Source organism: Protobothrops mucrosquamatus, unplaced genomic scaffold, assembly GCF_001527695.2.
Source record: "Protobothrops mucrosquamatus isolate PMUCROS unplaced genomic scaffold, P.Mucros_1.0 scaffold11, whole genome shotgun sequence".
Taxonomy (NCBI): domain Eukaryota; kingdom Metazoa; phylum Chordata; class Lepidosauria; order Squamata; family Viperidae; genus Protobothrops; species Protobothrops mucrosquamatus.
In genome coordinates, this window is record NW_015386398.1 from 411,664 (window position 1) to 428,460 (window position 16,797).

The following is a 16,797-nucleotide window of genomic DNA, read 5'->3' on the forward strand; positions in this document are numbered from 1 at the left end:
CCTGATAACATGAGCATTATTTGTCTCCTTTACAGATATCCAAGAAAAGGATTACACCTGCAGGACATGGTTTTATTCAATACAGTACAGCTTTCTGATCAACATACCAAGACATAAAATAACTACATACAAAAGCAGTTGGCTAATTTGTGATCCAAGATGCTGTGTGAAAACAGCTTATCTGGACTATAGTAAAGTGGATTTTGAAGACTTCATTAAATACTTTGTACTGCATGCAATTCAAAGTAATAAATACAACATTTTATCAGTACTAGAGAGAGGAAGATTAAGAACATATCTTAATCCAGTGATGTTAATTGGCTTGAGAACTACTAAAAGGGTTCAGGTCAAGTTAAACCATGATTTAACCATGGTTAAATATGCACATCATGCCAAGTCATTATACTTGTATCTCTTTGTTATGGTCAGTAGCCATATATATTTTCCCTGTTAAATTTCAGCACAGCAGGTATGAATTCAGGGACTATATATCACTGGATTTCCTTAGAAGAAAGCAGACAAATGTAAAATAAGTGAAAATCAGAATTGCAATTTTTTCAAGTGTAAAGAAATGTTACTTTATTTTAGGTTATTGTTCACTAGAAATAAATTATCTTTTAATGTAAAAAATGACAAATTTTCAGCAAATTTTGGCAATGTACAAAGACCTGTTCAGAGCTCTAACTTTAAGTTCTCAGTTATGCAGCTCTCACAGCTCTGCAGTAGCATATCTACTATTGCCTATTAATAATACAAATTTCTACACCATTTTTCTTGAATTCCCTTTTTTCTTCTGTTGAATTCTGTCTGAGTCTTGGAAACTGCTTAGATAAGTCCCTGCAATTTTCTTTTTTTCAGAATTGGCTTGCTAAGGCCTTCTAACCGAGGGCTGAAAGAGGACTGGCCCAAGGTCACCCAGCCAGTTTTGTGCAAAAGATGGCACTACAACTCCCGATTTCTAGCTTGATTCCTTAACTTCACCAAGGGGGCATGTAGTAGTATACAAAAAGAAAAAAAATCAAGTTAAACAGATTGGATCAATCTGTTGCTTTTATTGTCTTTCACATGATTTATATCCCATTTTTCTATCCAGGGAGCAGGTAAAAATAGTTAAAAGAAAAACGTATTTAAAAATGCACTCACTTATATTGTGCCCAACAGTTATCCATCAGTGGAAATTTATTTCTTTGGAGGTATAGGTAGTCTTCAACTGATAACAGTTTGTTTAGTGACTGTTCAATGTTACATCACTGAAAAAAGTGACTTATGACAGTTTTTCTCACTTAGCATCTCCACGGGCATGTGATTTACATTCAGATGCTTGACAATTCACATTTATGATGGTTGCAGTATTCTGAAGACATGGATTCTACTTTTGCTACCTGACAAGCAGTCAATGGGGAAATCAGATTCACTTAACAAACATATTACTAATTTAACAACTGCAGTGATTCACTTAACAAAAGTGGCAAGAAAAGTTGTAAAATGGGGCAAAACTCACTTAAAGGATTTTTCACTTAACAACATAAAGTTTGGGCTCAATTGTGGTCATAAATTGAGTACCTATATTGGCTTGCCTAAAGCTATCTTTGGCTGATCAGTTAAGATATATCTTTTCACCCAGGCATTTATAGGGTAACTATGCTAGAATCAAGATCACTTCTTAACTTACTTGACTTGTTTTTCCCCCAAGAATTTTAAAATCAATTTATTATTTAAACATTGATAATGCTTTGTTTTGTATACTGTCTAAATTACAAGAGAGAGGAAGGCATTATGCTTCCTGAATAGTTTTGTTAGAAGAAAAAAAAATCCCGTGTTCTCACGAACGCAAGGTACATGTATACTTTACATTATAAGGTACTTCACTTGTCCTCTGCAACGGAGCTCTTTACTGGTCAATACAATAATTAAAACTTAACAGGTTAATATATGGACTTCGTTAATCCTTCTTGCGCTTTTTACCAGTAAAGATTAAATCGATGTAAAGCCGAATAATATGGACGGCTGGCAGCAAAAATATAACCAAATTAGAAGGTGAAAAGATCAAGGCTGGCGGCCATTTTGTAAAACGGGTCCATGTCACTCAGATAAGAAAAAAAATAACGGCGAGGAAAGAAAGACAACCGTTACTCGCGCGCGCCCGTCTTGGCATTGGCCAATCAACTTTAGTCTTTAAAAGAATGAGCCCTACGGTCACAGCGCTCGCCAGTCCGCCCAATCAGCAGGCGCTACACGTGGGGTCCCTTGTATGGTCCCGCGCACGTCGGGAACGAGGACTACAGCCCCACCCAATCACTACCTGCCGCCTTCTCCACACCCCTTTTCCCCCTCCCGCTCAGAAACGCTGTGGTGCGGGAGGGGGGAACGCGCGCGCGCGCGCGCAGAAGGGGCCAATCAGCGTGCGCGCCGAGGAATCCTCGCGCCGCTGCCTCCTCGCTCTATTCCCCCCTCCCACCTCACTCCCCCCGCCCGCGCGACGTTGCTGCTGCTCCCCACTCGCTCCCCCCTCCCTTCCCGACCCCCCCTCTCGCCGAGCTGAACCCCCTCCCCCGCTCGTTACCGCCGCCATGGACCCGAGCAACTGGAGCAGCTTCATCTTCCAGGTAACCCCCCCCTTTTCCTCCACCTTCCCCCTCCCTTCTCCGCAAAAAAAAAGGGGGGGGAGCGCGAGCAGGGAAGGACAAGAGAGCGCAAGCTGGAGCTCTAGGCTCCCTACTCACACCCTCCCTGCCCCGCCCCTCCCCTCGGGAATCTCAGCGGGCGGGGGCCCTTGCGCGCGCGGGCCAGCAGGGCGCACTCGGCACGCGCTCCCCCCCACCGTCCGCCTCGCGCTGCCCCAACGGTCACCTCCCTCCGCCCAGCGTTGCCTTGCGCTCCCTCTACCCCCTCGTTCTCTACGCTCGCTGTGCCCAGCCCCTCGCGCTTCTCTCCCCCCCCCCGCCAACGGTCACCTCCCTCTCGCGCTTGCTCTGCCCAGCCCCTCGCGCTGCTCCCCCACCTTTTTCTCTGCCAGTTGCTACCTCGGTGCCTCCTCAGCCCCACTCCGAGGGAGCTTTCTTTCCAAAATGCCCCCCAAGATAGGCACGCCTCAGTCGCCTCGCCCTAGTTTTGCCACACGCACATAATCCTCCCCTTTCCTGCTACCTCCACACTCCCACCACTCTCTGCCAATATAATGCCTCTTATCCATGTTGGCTCCCTGCTTGTCAGGCCGGTATCCCAGGGGTTTCCACCCCGCATTAGTTTGAACTTGGCCACCCATGCTCAAAAGGTGCTTCCTTCTTATTTTCCGGTCCCCAGTATTTGCTTACCCTCAAGCGCATGCACTTACAGTAGGAGGTGGCTATGGACTACCTTCTGGTGCCAACAGGTGTAGTGTGAATTTTCCACCTGTTTCCTCTTTTTATGTTTTTTGTATGAACTCTCAAGGGTAGGTGGTCTCCTGCCATAGGATAATGCAGAAAAATCCCCAATTCTTCCATCTGACCTAGTAATAGAGAGCTATAGACATAACTAGTAAGAGGCATATTTACTCCGTTTATTTACTTTCCAACATTTTGGGTGAATTGGTGTGTGTGGTCAAACCCCACCCCAGGTGTGTTGCCTTGGACTTGCCTTAACATGCTGTCCTTTCTTCACCCCATTGAGTTGCCTTAATTTGTTCCCCCTTTGTAATTGTTTAAACCTGTTTTAGTCCATTGCCCAACTGTTTCAAACATACATGTAAATCCTAGATTCTTCCATCTTGCCAATAAATAATTAATATTATATAAATAGATGTAAATATGCCTAATAAGAGGCACATCTCTTCCATTCATTTACTTCCCAGTGTTTTGGGAGAAAATTTGTATATGGTTCAGAGGCCTCAAATCAGTTGATTGTATTTGCTTCAACATGTCTTTTTTCCACCTTCTTTAACTATTTGTCTTAATTTGCTACCACTTTTAATTCTTTGAACCTCAGTTTTCAGTGTTTATCAGCAAAGACTAGCCCCTTCCTGTTGTATGCTCCCCCAATAGAAGTGCTGTATTTCTTTCCAGTACCTTTTCTTTCTGATCAGAAATTTCTCTGCAGAAGATAACCAAGGCCTTCTATTTTTCAGATAGGCCACCACTCAGTTTCAAACCACTTTTAAATAATTCTCCTTTAAACTACACCTTAACTTCATCTGCAGCTTTCTCTTTATCTCCCCCCCCCCCCACCATAGCCTTATTCTATACTTCAGAAATGTAAGGCACATTTCATACAGTGACTGCCTATATCTGTTGCTACTATTTATCTTTTCTGGTCTCTCCTTTACAGAACATTTTCATACAACTCTAGTATTCTACATAGAATCTCAATTTATTATGGCTGCAAAAGTAATCAACTATCTGTTTTGATATACTGTTTCATGTGATTTGGATTTGAATGCTAATTGATGTACTTAAATAATGTTATGCGTACTTTTTTTCTTCTGCTATTTTTTCATTTCCAACTCAATTGCTCAATGTATTCATAATTTGTCCATAGTTGCATACAATGCTTAAAATTACTTAGGTCAGATGAAGAAAAGTTTGAGCTTTCTCCCAATCCAAAAATTCAATATGGCTGACATTTTCAAAAAATATTTTTGTTAAAGAAGCTTTTATAAGGTAAAGACAATTCAAATTTAAAGAGAAATTAAGGTAAAAGAAAAGTGATAAATAAATAGCAAAGAAAAAAATGAAAGAAAGAAAAGTTTATAAAAATGATTTCTGATCTTTACAGCAGTTATATTTGTATTTATACTTTATCCTCTCTAAGGGTCATGCTGCTATCTGGTTTAAGATATTTTATTTTTTATAATGAGCTCTTCTTCCAGTTTAAATCAGTTTTCCTGTGGAATCACTAAATTATTTCTCTATTGGTTTTTGAATTTAACTCTTGCAGTTGCCTGTCATAAGAATCATTTTTTTATTAAAATTCCCTGATCTTTGTTTTGTTTTTTTAGCAGAGTCATACTCAGAATCCTCTACAGGTTGGGACTGAAATCCAGTCAAGATTTTTTGCTGCTCAGGGCTGTAGTCAAAGTCCTTTCCAGGTGAGCTATTTAGTCAATAAAGGAAAATCAAGTGATTCTTCGGAAAACAATTGCTAGAAGCAACTGTGTCTCACTATTGCAGATTAGATTTTATGTATATCAAAAGCAATCGTACCCTTTGCAAGACTTTTATTGAAAGTTGTTGCTGTTGCTATAAATGAGTTTTATAATAATTTAGTCATTATTTGAAGTCACTTTCATTTTGATACCATTGGCTCTGAAATAATGATTTGGCCAAGACTAATAAAATTTGTGAGAGTCAGTTTAGTGTAGTGGTTAAAACAGCAGGCTAGAAATTAGGAGCTGTGAATCCTAGTCCTTCCTTAGGCACAAAGCCAGCTGAATAATCTTGGCCTAGTCATTTCTCGCAGCCTTAGGAAAGAGGCAATGACAGACCATTTCTAAAAACCTTGCCAAAAAAACTGCAGAGACTAATTCAGACAGTCTGAGTATTAGATAGGATTGAACAGAAAAAAAAGTTTGTACCATCGTTTTGGATTTGTTCTGCTTTTTAAAGTAAAGATTAAATTATTTAATAGGGCTTAACTACCAGTATAACTGCACCCTAAGATTTCCTCATGATTATTTAAAAATAAAGCCAATCTGAATAAAAATGTTATTGTATTTCGGGAAAATGCAAAACGTTTGATGCTGACAAATATCTGACAGATGAGTGTTGCTTAGCCCTAGGAAAAAATGCCTCCGTGTACTTACTATCCAAACTTGGTTTGAGGTGATGTATCCAAAAACACAATACATCTGGAATAGCTTCATCACGTAAGTCTTTCAGTCAATTGGAGCTTCGTTTACCAAGCAGGCATAAACATAAGCATCCATGCCTTTACTGCTTAGAGTAGATAAATAGCATGAAAAACAGGTTGCTATCTTTGACCTTGTAGCTGAGATGCCAAATTTTTTCAGGGATAAGTCAAAGTCTATCCACCTTTTCTCTTCATTTTGTGGCTTGATTGCTTTGGATTTTTATTTGTATCCCACAAGAACAAATAGCAGGTTTTCCCCCATGTTTGACACTATGGAAAGTGGGTTTCTCCCTCCCCCTGTTACAGCTGTAATTTTGAAAGACTTAAGATTGTTTATCTTACCATTTTGCCACCTTTTGTGATGGACACAGAAGCAAGTGAGATTGGCATAATCTATGTCAATAAATTGTTTTGCTTTTTAAAGATATTTAAATATATTTTTTCTTTATAAAGCACTAAAACTTACTTGTTAACAATATAGCTAACAGATCATCTTCTGAAATTGTAGGTCAAAGATTATGTACTGTTTTATGATCATTTTTTTTCTAAGGCATGTAACCATAGTTATATCATTTTAGTGACAAATAATATTTCTTTGCATGTTTCTTGACTATATCTTGCTGAACATATTGAGATTTATTTCCAAATAAAATTAATAGGATTTGTTCAAAGTTACGAAAAAATGTCTGACCTGGACACTTATAGTGCATTCAGAAAGTATTCAGACCCCTTCACTTCTATCAATTTTGTTATGCTGCAGCCTAATTCTACAGTTGTTGAAATTTATTTTTTTTTCTCATGTAAATTTATTAAAAAGAAAAAACTGCAATATCACATTGGCATAAGTATTTAGACCCTTCACTCAGTACTTTGTTAAAGTAGTTTTGGCAGCAATTAGAGCCTCGAGTCTTTTGGGGTATGATGTGACAAGCTTTGCACATCTGGATTGGGGGATTTTCTGCCATTCTTCCTTGCAAATCCTCTCAAGCTCAGTCAAGTGGGATGGCGATCCTCGGTGGGCAGCCATTTTCAGGTCTCTCTAGAGATGGTCAATAGAGTTCAAGTCAGGGCTCTGGCTGGGTCATTCTAGGACATTCACAGAGTTGCCCCTAAGCCACTCCTGTGTTGCCTTGGTTGTGTGCTTAGGATCGTTGTCATGTTGGAAAGTGAACCTTTGACCCAGTCTGAGGTCCTGAGTGCTGTGGAACAGGTTTTCATTGAGGATATTCCTGTACTTTGCACTATTCAGCTTTCCCTCAACCCTGACTAATCTCCCAGTCCCTGCTGCTGAAAAACACCCCCACAGCATTATGCTGCCACCACCATGCTTCACTGTTGGGATGATATTGGGCAGGTGATGAGCGATGCCTGGTTTTCTCCAGACATAATATTTAGAATTGAGGCCAAACAGTTCAATCTTCATTCCATCAGATCAGAGAATCTTGTTCCTCATAGTTTGAGAGTACTTCAGTTGCTTTTTTGCAAATTTGGGCTTTCGTGTGTTTTGCACTGAGGAGAGGCTTCCATCTAGCCACTCTGCCATAAAATCCAGATCGGTGGAGGGCTGCAGTGATGGTTGTCCTTCTGGAACTCTGTCCCATCTCCACACAGGATCTCTGGAGCTCAGTCAGAGTGATCATCGGGTTCTTGGTCACCTCTCTTACTAAGGCCCTTCTCCCCTGATTGCTCAGTTTGACTGGGCGACCAGCTCTTGGAAGAGTCCTGGTTGTGCCAAACTTTTTCCATTTGAGAATTATGGAGGCCACTGTGCTTGTAGGAACCTTCAGTGCAGCAGAAATTTTATTATAGAGTTCCCCTGATCTGTGCCTTGCAATAATCCTGTCTCAGAGCTCTACAGGCAATTCCTTTGACCTCATGGCTTTTGCTCTGCTACAGTATGCATTGTCAGCTTTAAGGCCTTCTATAGAGAGGTATGTGCCTTTCCAAATCATGTCCAATCAATTTAATTTATCACAGGTGGACTCCAATCAAGGTGTAGAAACATGTCAGCAACAATTAAGAGAAATGGGGGGCACCTGAACTAAGTTTCAAGTGTTGTTGCAAAGCATCTGAATACTTATGCCAATGTGATATTTCAGGTTTTTTTCTTTTTAATAAAAATTTACAGATGTTTCTAAAATTCTGTATCCACTTTCTCATTATGGGGTACTGAGTGTAGATTAATGAGAAAAAAATGAATTTCAACAATTATAGAATCAAAAGTGAAGGGAGTCTGAAAACTTTCTGAATGCCCTGTATATTGATTATTATATCACAAGATTATTATACCACAAACAAGAATTTATATATAAATCTATTTATTAAGCGGTATTTTTCTCTACTTTTTCACAAGATTATATGTTCAATCCTACATATGTCTTAGAAAAGTTAAAGCTATATGATAGTTCCTGTTCCATGCTTTCTGTTGAGTGGTTGGAGCAATCACTACAATACTGAGAATCTGTCTTTGAGATGGGTATGGCAGTATCACCGTTCACTTATACCATACCTTGAATTGTCTGGACCCAACTTCTGCCCTTCATTTTAATCAGCAGTACAGATAATATGCAGAATATAATCAGTTCTGGTTTATACCTTGTGGTGTGAAGATGCATTTCTTTTGTAAGTATGAAAGGCAAAACAAAATGCCTAAATATGACAATAGTATCTTTCTACATGTTTTTGTTAGAATTGATTGATTTTTGAAATCTAGGAATCATATATATACACTGCTTTAATTTTAGCAGTGCTGTAATCTCAGAACTCCATGCTCTGGGCAATTAGAGAGAAATTAATTAAACTTATTGAAATATGCATGATTCAGGATAATCATGCATTTTAAAATGCAACTAAATTTTTCCTAGATAGGTTCTATAAATCTACCTTGTAATAGCTGATCATCTGATGCTCTGAGGAAGAGGGTTGGCCTTCCCTTACTGATTTTGCCTATAAATTGCCTGAAATCGTGAAAGCAAGCATGTTTGAGTAACAGGGTAGTCATTTTTATGGAAGCAGTTTCAAGGTTGATTTAATTTAAAAAATAGTTTTTGAAACTGACTCAGAAACTTATTTAACAGCAACAGCATAGACTTGAGAGAGCATAATTAGTTTTATACTAAGAAAAACTGTATTATGTGCTGCAAGAGAGATCACTTTCTGTTGAGTATCATTTAAAAATAAATATTTTAAGTTAAATTTTATTACTATAATTCTTCAGGATAAATTATAAGCAGGTCTATCTTAAAAAATTGAAAATAAGCTCCCTATCAGTGTGAATGAGCGTTTCTGCAGTGCTCAGAACATCAAGGTAAAATTAAAGTGATTCCTCCAGGAAGCTAAAATTAGTGGTAGGCATTATTTAAAAAGAAAAATAATTATAAACTGCTACAGTTTTTTTCCCACATTTTAGAATGCCTATATTTTCATTTTACAGTACAGTACAGTACATAGAAATTCCCAACCATTTGGCAAAAGTATAACTGGAAAGTTCAACCTACTCAAAAGCATTAATTTCTAGAGAATACTACTACATGAACTTAATCTCTAATACATAGTACTGAATCTCTCCTGGTGGAGAAAAATCATAAGAAAAATGAGATTGTTCTGCCTTGCAGGTATTAAAGCATAAATGCATCATTCGGGCATTTGTAGAGCTATATACCCTTAAGTCTAGATGACAGTTGTTTGTGCACACATTAAAACTGATCACCTCAGTTTAGTGTAGAGAAAGACATTCTCTGGAAAACAAATGGGATAGTACTCAACATACCACAATATCTTTCTGCTGAACTGTGGAATTACTCCCTCTTCTGTACTGTCATAGACAAAAGCCAGCTACTTTTCTTCCACTCTTATTCCAAGGATATTGCACATATGCTAATATTGTTCCTTATATTTGTAAAGAATCAATTTTAAATACACACACCATGTCACTTATCTGTTATGCAACAAGGAAACTATTTTAGTCTCAGTAGTGGGACATTGTAATACATTCTGGGAGCAGAAAAGGGAAATTCTCCACATAGTGGAACTCTCAAATATTAGTATATTAAAAACTAAGAATTTGCTTTTATTTTGTTTAGTAGCATATGCTGTATATTGATTAATCCAGCTCCTTTTGCTAGGAAAAACTATGCTTACTTTTGAAGTAAGAATTTACTTAGCTTTGTATTTAAGTTGCTAGATTACTGTAGGGTTTCAGACTTCATTGTTCATCACTATGTTACTCAATTATACAATCTCTCTTTTTTCAGACTGCCACCACAACTGCTCCTCCCCAACAGACAAGTACCTCTGCTGAGTCCCTCCAAGTGGACCTCCTGCCTGTTTTGGCTGCAGCACAAGAAACAGCAGCTGCAGCTGCTGTGGTTGCTGCTGCCACTGCTTCTGCACCAGCTGCTTCCACAGTAGATACAGCTGCCTTGAAACAGCAGCAGCCTTCTGCCTCTGAAGGTGGGAGTGGGCAGGTAGTGCCACCCTCTCAGACCACGCAAGCCCCTACCCCCCAGGCAGCTCCTGCCAACCCACAGGCAGCTGAGGCCCAGAAGAAACCGAAGAGTAAAGGGCCCTACATTTGCTCCCTGTGTGCTAAAGAATTCAAGAATGGCTACAACCTGCGGCGCCATGAAGCTATACACACAGGAGCAAAAGCTTCTCGTGCTGGACCCACAACCATGAAGATGCCCACTATGGTTCCCCTCAGCTTGCTTAGCGTTTCTGCCATCGGTGGTACAGCCCCAGCAACACCTGCCCCTGCTGAGGGTACTGGAAACACAGCAGGGTCAGGTGCAGGCCTAGTGACCACTACAGCATCAGGCAAACGTATCCGGAAGAACCATGCTTGTGAGATGTGTGGGAAAGCCTTCCGGGATGTGTACCATCTCAATCGGCATAAGTTGTCACATTCAGATGAGAAGCCCTACCAATGCCCTGTCTGCCAGCAACGGTTCAAACGGAAGGACCGCATGAGCTATCATGTCCGTTCACATGATGGTGCTGTGCACAAGCCGTACATCTGCAGCCACTGTGGGAAGAGTTTCTCTCGGTATGAGGGAGTTGAGGGTTCAGGGTGGATGCAGTTCATATGGGAATTTTTAAAGTGCTTGCACAAGAAATTTGAGAAAAGTATTTCCCCTTTTTGGTAAAGACTAAAATACACATACAACATACCAAACTGACTTAGGAAGGCATAATAATATAGGAGTGCAAGTTCCCAAATCATCTAGGGAGGTCTGTGGGCCAGATCAGGCCCTCCTCCTTTATTAACTTCCCCAGATCTCTTTAATATGTTGACATAACATTCTAAAAGACACTGGTAGACACTTAGTTCTATGGGTCTCCATAATAGTCAACTCCTTAGGAAATCTATGCTTTCTTTTCATCATTAACCTTAGCAACAATTTCATTATTCTATATAAATTTCAGCTGAGAGAAAAATAGTGAACAAATGTCAGAACATATTTCTCTTTAGTGTGGCTACAGGTGACAATGTGCAACCTTAACTTGAAAGCTTCCCAATTCTTGCCATAGTTCCGTTGGATTCTGACATCAAAGAATCTCTGAGGCAGTTTTCTGATTATTATGTGCACCAGACACCGAAAGTGAATTGAGATATCTTGGCAGACTAAGAATTAAATTTGAAACCTCAAAAAACAAGATCTATTGAATTTAAAAATAAATGGGAAAAAAACATTTTAATCTCATTCCAATGCATACTCATTTTGATATTGCCTGTGAAATTACCTCGTCAGGTTGATAACAGTTTGAAACAATTCTTCAAAGACATTCTAAAAAACTTGCTCTTTAGGTAGTAGATGACTTAAAATTTCTCCATATAAAGAAGTCCATACTAAGACAATGTTACGTGAAGTGGGGGTGAACAATTTAAAATTTATCATTGCTAGCATACTACATTTGGGGAGATCTTTGTTTTTAACTCTGAATTGCACATTAACATTTTCCTCAAAATGACAGACTGAAAAGATTCCAGGCTGTCTGATTTTTACATATTAGAAAATATTCTTGGATCAAGCAGCAACCATGTGGTCAGTTTGTGGGAAAAGGAAATACCACATTTTCAGAACTAAAACCTTACAAGAGTATCAAGTAATGACATGATACTGTATTGGCAACAAGCTTATAAATATTTGTCAATGTGTTGTGGTTAAAAGTTTTAAATACTTTGGCACTCCAGGATATTTCAACAAACACCTGCACAGAAGAAATAGGACTATAAAATAGCAAGAGTCTGGAATACCTTGGACTAAAATACTGAAACTGCTTAATTTAGGACATAGATTGTAAGAAAAATAAATTATTTAAAACTGGCATGAACAGAAGTGAGAAATCTCAAATGGTAGTTAGACTTAGAGTCAGTGCACAATTTCTTCAGTTCAAAATTTGAATTGAAAAAGCACAGAAGACCCAGGTTTCAAAACAGACACAAGCAGAGAAAGGAAAATTGGGATTTTGAACAGGTTTAAGATTTTGCCTCTAAAGTGTTTAAATCACTCCAAAGTGATTTAAAGTTAAAAATCACTCCAAAATATACCAAATAAGTCCGTTTTGATCCTGCATACTCTGGAGGCCACCAGATAGATGCTGATGAGATGCATGTGGCTTATGAACTACACTTTTTTACATCCTTGTCCTAAAGGCAAGTTCCAAAGAATAAGGATTTGTGTTCTGCTTTAGAAATGCAAAAAAGCTTACTAGGTTGGTAATTTTGAGACATTCCCACAAACTTTGGATTAAAAAAATACACAGGAAAAATTGTTCAGCTGATAATCTTAGCAAATAAAATTAAAGAGTTATGTTACTTTCACTTGCCTACTAACAGGGATATTAAATTTTTCTGGCTGTTTTGGAAAAAAAAACTTGAATAAAAGTTGCATCTTGTATGTGGAAGGCAAGGGAAAAATGGATAATAGCAATCAAAAAGGTTGCTGGTACTCAAGAAACTCTTCCTTGGTTTCTATTTGCTGCCCTCACCCCACTATGGAAGCCATGTGCTTGCTTTTTAAAGATATGATATTTTAATATTTACAGTATATTCATGTTCTGCAAATGCCAAGCATTTGAAATTTTGCATCCCAAATAAATTGCCAGGTTGATCAATTATTACATTTTACTTAAGGAAAGCTTATAAAAAGAACAATTAATAGTTATAAACTAGTTTGTTTTATAAAAGGAATTGATTCTTTTGGATTCAAAAATACAAGATATCTTCACTATTTTTAAACATCCACTTTATAATAAAAACTTCTATTAGAAAAGTCTGATACCTTTGGTACTTGCTGGTTTAGAATGATTTAAAGATAGTCCTTTAGCAATCACAATTGGAACTGGCAATTAGTCATTAAGGGATAGAGTCACCAAGTGAAACTGCAACTGTGCTTATGATCTTATTTCAGTTTTTCTTTGCTTTACAAACCTGTGAAGGCTATAAATGTTTGAACTGGTTAAGTTACTTTTTCATTACTGTGAAAATTGCAAATGGTCGCTAAATAAGACAATCATTGAATTCAAAATACAAGTATAGTCTGAAGCAAAAGAAATTGCATAAGACAGGATTTACCACTGTCTGCAATAAATCCCTTCTGCCTGCTTTTATTTAATATTTATAGCAGACGCTACTTGAACCTATTTACAAATTGTTCCCATTATTATGAATGCTAGAAGCAAAATCTCCTTACAGAAATTACTTCCAATTAAACTAGGTGTAGTTAAACAGTCTCATTTTTAATAGTAAAACCATAATGTCACATCCAGGATTCTAATTTCCAAACTTGCTCAATATGGGCCTTCCATACGTTCAACTTATGAATTATTTAGCATATAATCATCTAAATTCTCATTAATTAATTCCTTAAAGTGTCAAACATGTATTTTCCACTACTAGTGGTATGTATTGTACATAAGAGAATTTCCAGAATGGAACTAAAATTCTGAAGGCTGTTCCTATTATATATGTGCTGCATTTGCAGCAGTTAAGTGTATATGATTCTTCCCAGTTTTTTAAAAAAATATAAAATCCTACTACAAAATAAATGTACCACTGTTATTCCAGTCTTCCCCCAAATATAAAATGTCGGATTCCTCAACACAAGCTTTTTTTGGTGGATAAGTAGAATCACCCCAAACCCATTTAGAGAATGAATAAGAAAATCACTTTTCATCTTATTTTTTTCCTTTCCTCCCACAGGCCAGATCATTTGAACAGCCATGTTCGACAAGTCCATTCAACAGAGAGACCCTTCAAATGTGAGGTATTTTTTCTCCATTGATAACAGTGTTCTATTTATTTATGCTCAAGTGTTCTGGGCAATCTTCCTGATGCAACAGGGAACAAAGATGACCTCCACTTTAAGAAAACCTTATGCACATTTTAGTTTTTAGCTGTTAAATGCATTGAGCAATGGACCAATGGATATAACATTCATTCATATGATTCCTTTGCTCCTATTTTTACAGACTTGTGAAGCAGCTTTTGCCACTAAGGATCGACTACGTGCTCACACAGTCCGCCATGAGGAAAAGGTGCCATGTCACGTGTGTGGAAAGATGCTGAGTGCTGCCTATATCACAGACCACATGAAAGTACACAGCCAAGGGCCGAATCATGTCTGTGAACTGTGCAACAAAGGTAAGAGAATAGGGCTCAGATGGGTAATATTTGAACTTAACTGTAAATATAAATATTACTCTTTTTGAAATGTGCTAAGAGGCCCTGTATGCAAATGTGTGCAGGTTTTCTTAGGTTTCATTCAGTTTCACTGGAATTTAATCTCAGGTAAATTAATTTAGTTTTTCAAGCTTTGCACTTACACTCTTTCTTTCAGGAATGTCTCAATCATAAATCTCTTCATTCTTGACTAACCTGTTTGAAGGTAAATTTAAGTTCAACTTTGTTTCTGGGTACTATTCCCAGCCTCAGCCCCCACCCCAATTTAATCTCTATTCCGGATATTACTTTCCCTTTTTTGCGGGCGGGGGGGGGAGTATCTTCAAGTCAGTTTCAACTTCTGGCAACTGTCTGAGCAAGTCATTTCAGTTAGTGGGTTGCCATTGTCTTCTTCCTAGAGCTGACGGAGAATGACCGGCTTAAGTCACCTCATTGGCTTCATAACCTAATGCAGTACTAGGATTAGTTTCCTAGTTTCTAGCCTATTTGAATATTACTAATTTTCCATAAAAATTTAAAAAAACTGCATAATTTCCATCAACTAGAATACAGCTAAATAGCTTTGTATAAATGACTTATGGAAAGGATATTAAAAACCTTTAAACATGGAACCAAATTTGCTATCCATGAGCAATTCTGCAAAAATGCAGATGAGGCCTGTTAAGATTATCCATAATATATGTTGGAAATTGTGAACTAAACTTTCTTAATACACAAGTGTTAATCAAATGTTATATTTGTTTACAATAAGCAAACTGCCTGGCAATACAAATGGTTCCCAGTATTTCTTTCTCCCATTTATGTATCAAAGCATTTCCTTAGTTTCATTTTGTAGGATACTGAAGAGATTTATAGTATGCAGTATAAGTGAAAGATTATGCTTATTTCTATGGATATAGTCCAATGAATTGATAGACGTGTACAAGAAATAATTTTAAGAATGGTTGAAAGGCATCTGCAGCGGATGTGTCTGTTTTCACCCTATCCATCTGATAGATCAGTATCCCAAATGATCTTGACAATGCAATAGCCTTAATACATTCATTAAAATTATTGGACAATGTGCAAATTAAAAATTGTGAAATTTTTAAAAGTTTAACAGTGCTTTTAATATATCTCCTGGATTATATTTTTGATTGATGTATGTTATCCATATATTAATAATATACAGTATGTTCATATATCTGGAATCTTGGAAACATAAAATAGCAGTTAATTATTATTTTTTATTCAATTTTGGCTCTGAAGTTTGTACTGAATTAAATAATAGAAATACAACATTATAAATCTCTTGTAGGGGGATTCTACTAACATTCCCTTACCAAAATGTCTCTGTTGAAGGTTTGATGATTTTATGTTAAGAGGTTTAGGTTATTTGTACTATATTGATTTCCTTAGTACCAAGATGCAGCTGCCCTTAGGGTGGGATGTGCTGTTTGTACAGTAATAACTTGCTTGGTGGCAAGAAACAGCTGTCTTTGGGATGAGAAGCTGTCTCTGAAATTAGGGAAGCTTGTTGCAATAGATTCTTCACTAAGTTTCAAGACACAGCCACCTCTAAGATGAAGCACAGCCAAGCATTGCAGGACACCGGGTTAACGCTTTCACTAGGCCGGACACTGACCTGGCTGGTTTTTGTCCTTCTCCCCCTCCCGTAGGGTTCACCACAGCGGCCTACCTCAGGGTCCACGCGGTCAAGGACCATGGACTAGCCGCCCCGCGGCTGGNGGCTGGAGCGTTTCCTTTGCAAGCTGTGTGGCGTGCACTGCAAGACCCCAGCTCAGCTCAACGGGCATCTGCAGACGCACGCAGGAGAAGGGGCCATGGCCACTGAGGGCCAACCGCTGCGGTGAAACACTGGCCGGGCCACCAGGCAAGAGCCGCTTCCTTCTGTCCTGGGAAGGGGGAGGGGAGGCCCATTTTTCCCCTAGGGTTGTTTAGGCATCCTTATATGTTCAGTGAGAAAAGGGAGAATCCCAGCTCCCTGGGGCAGCTGCATCCTAACTTAGCATCTCTTTGCCAGTTTAAAGTGCTGCGTATAGCAGTATCTGACTAGTGTGATTTGACTGATCTTCCTGCAGGTTCATCTTCAGGATTTGAGCTCTAGTTTTTAAAAAGCCATACACAGTCCATTGAGTGTTGTATTTATCTGAATATTTTTCTACGGGATTTTGGTGTTTTTTTTAATGTTAAAACCAGGAGGGTTGGGGATATCAACAAATATCTTTATGTTATCAGCAGATACAAATCCATTGGTAAGTGTTTTAGCTTCTTTTTGTCTTTACAGA

The 16,797-nt window shown here is 38.4% G+C and overlaps 1 protein-coding gene across 1 annotated transcript; it reads left to right on the forward strand.

The window, feature by feature from the left end:
• Positions 1-2,555: 2,555 nt before the first annotated feature.
• LOC107282709 (myc-associated zinc finger protein) lies at positions 2,556-16,377 on the forward strand. Its single transcript, XM_029283072.1, is given in 7 exon segments — positions 2,556-2,606; positions 4,976-5,065; positions 10,080-10,870; positions 14,030-14,093; positions 14,299-14,470; positions 16,168-16,232; positions 16,234-16,377. Coding segments are annotated over 7 exon segments (1,347 nt in total). The 5' UTR covers positions 2,556-2,570; the 3' UTR covers positions 16,363-16,377.
• The last annotated feature ends 420 nt before the right edge of the window (positions 16,378-16,797 follow it).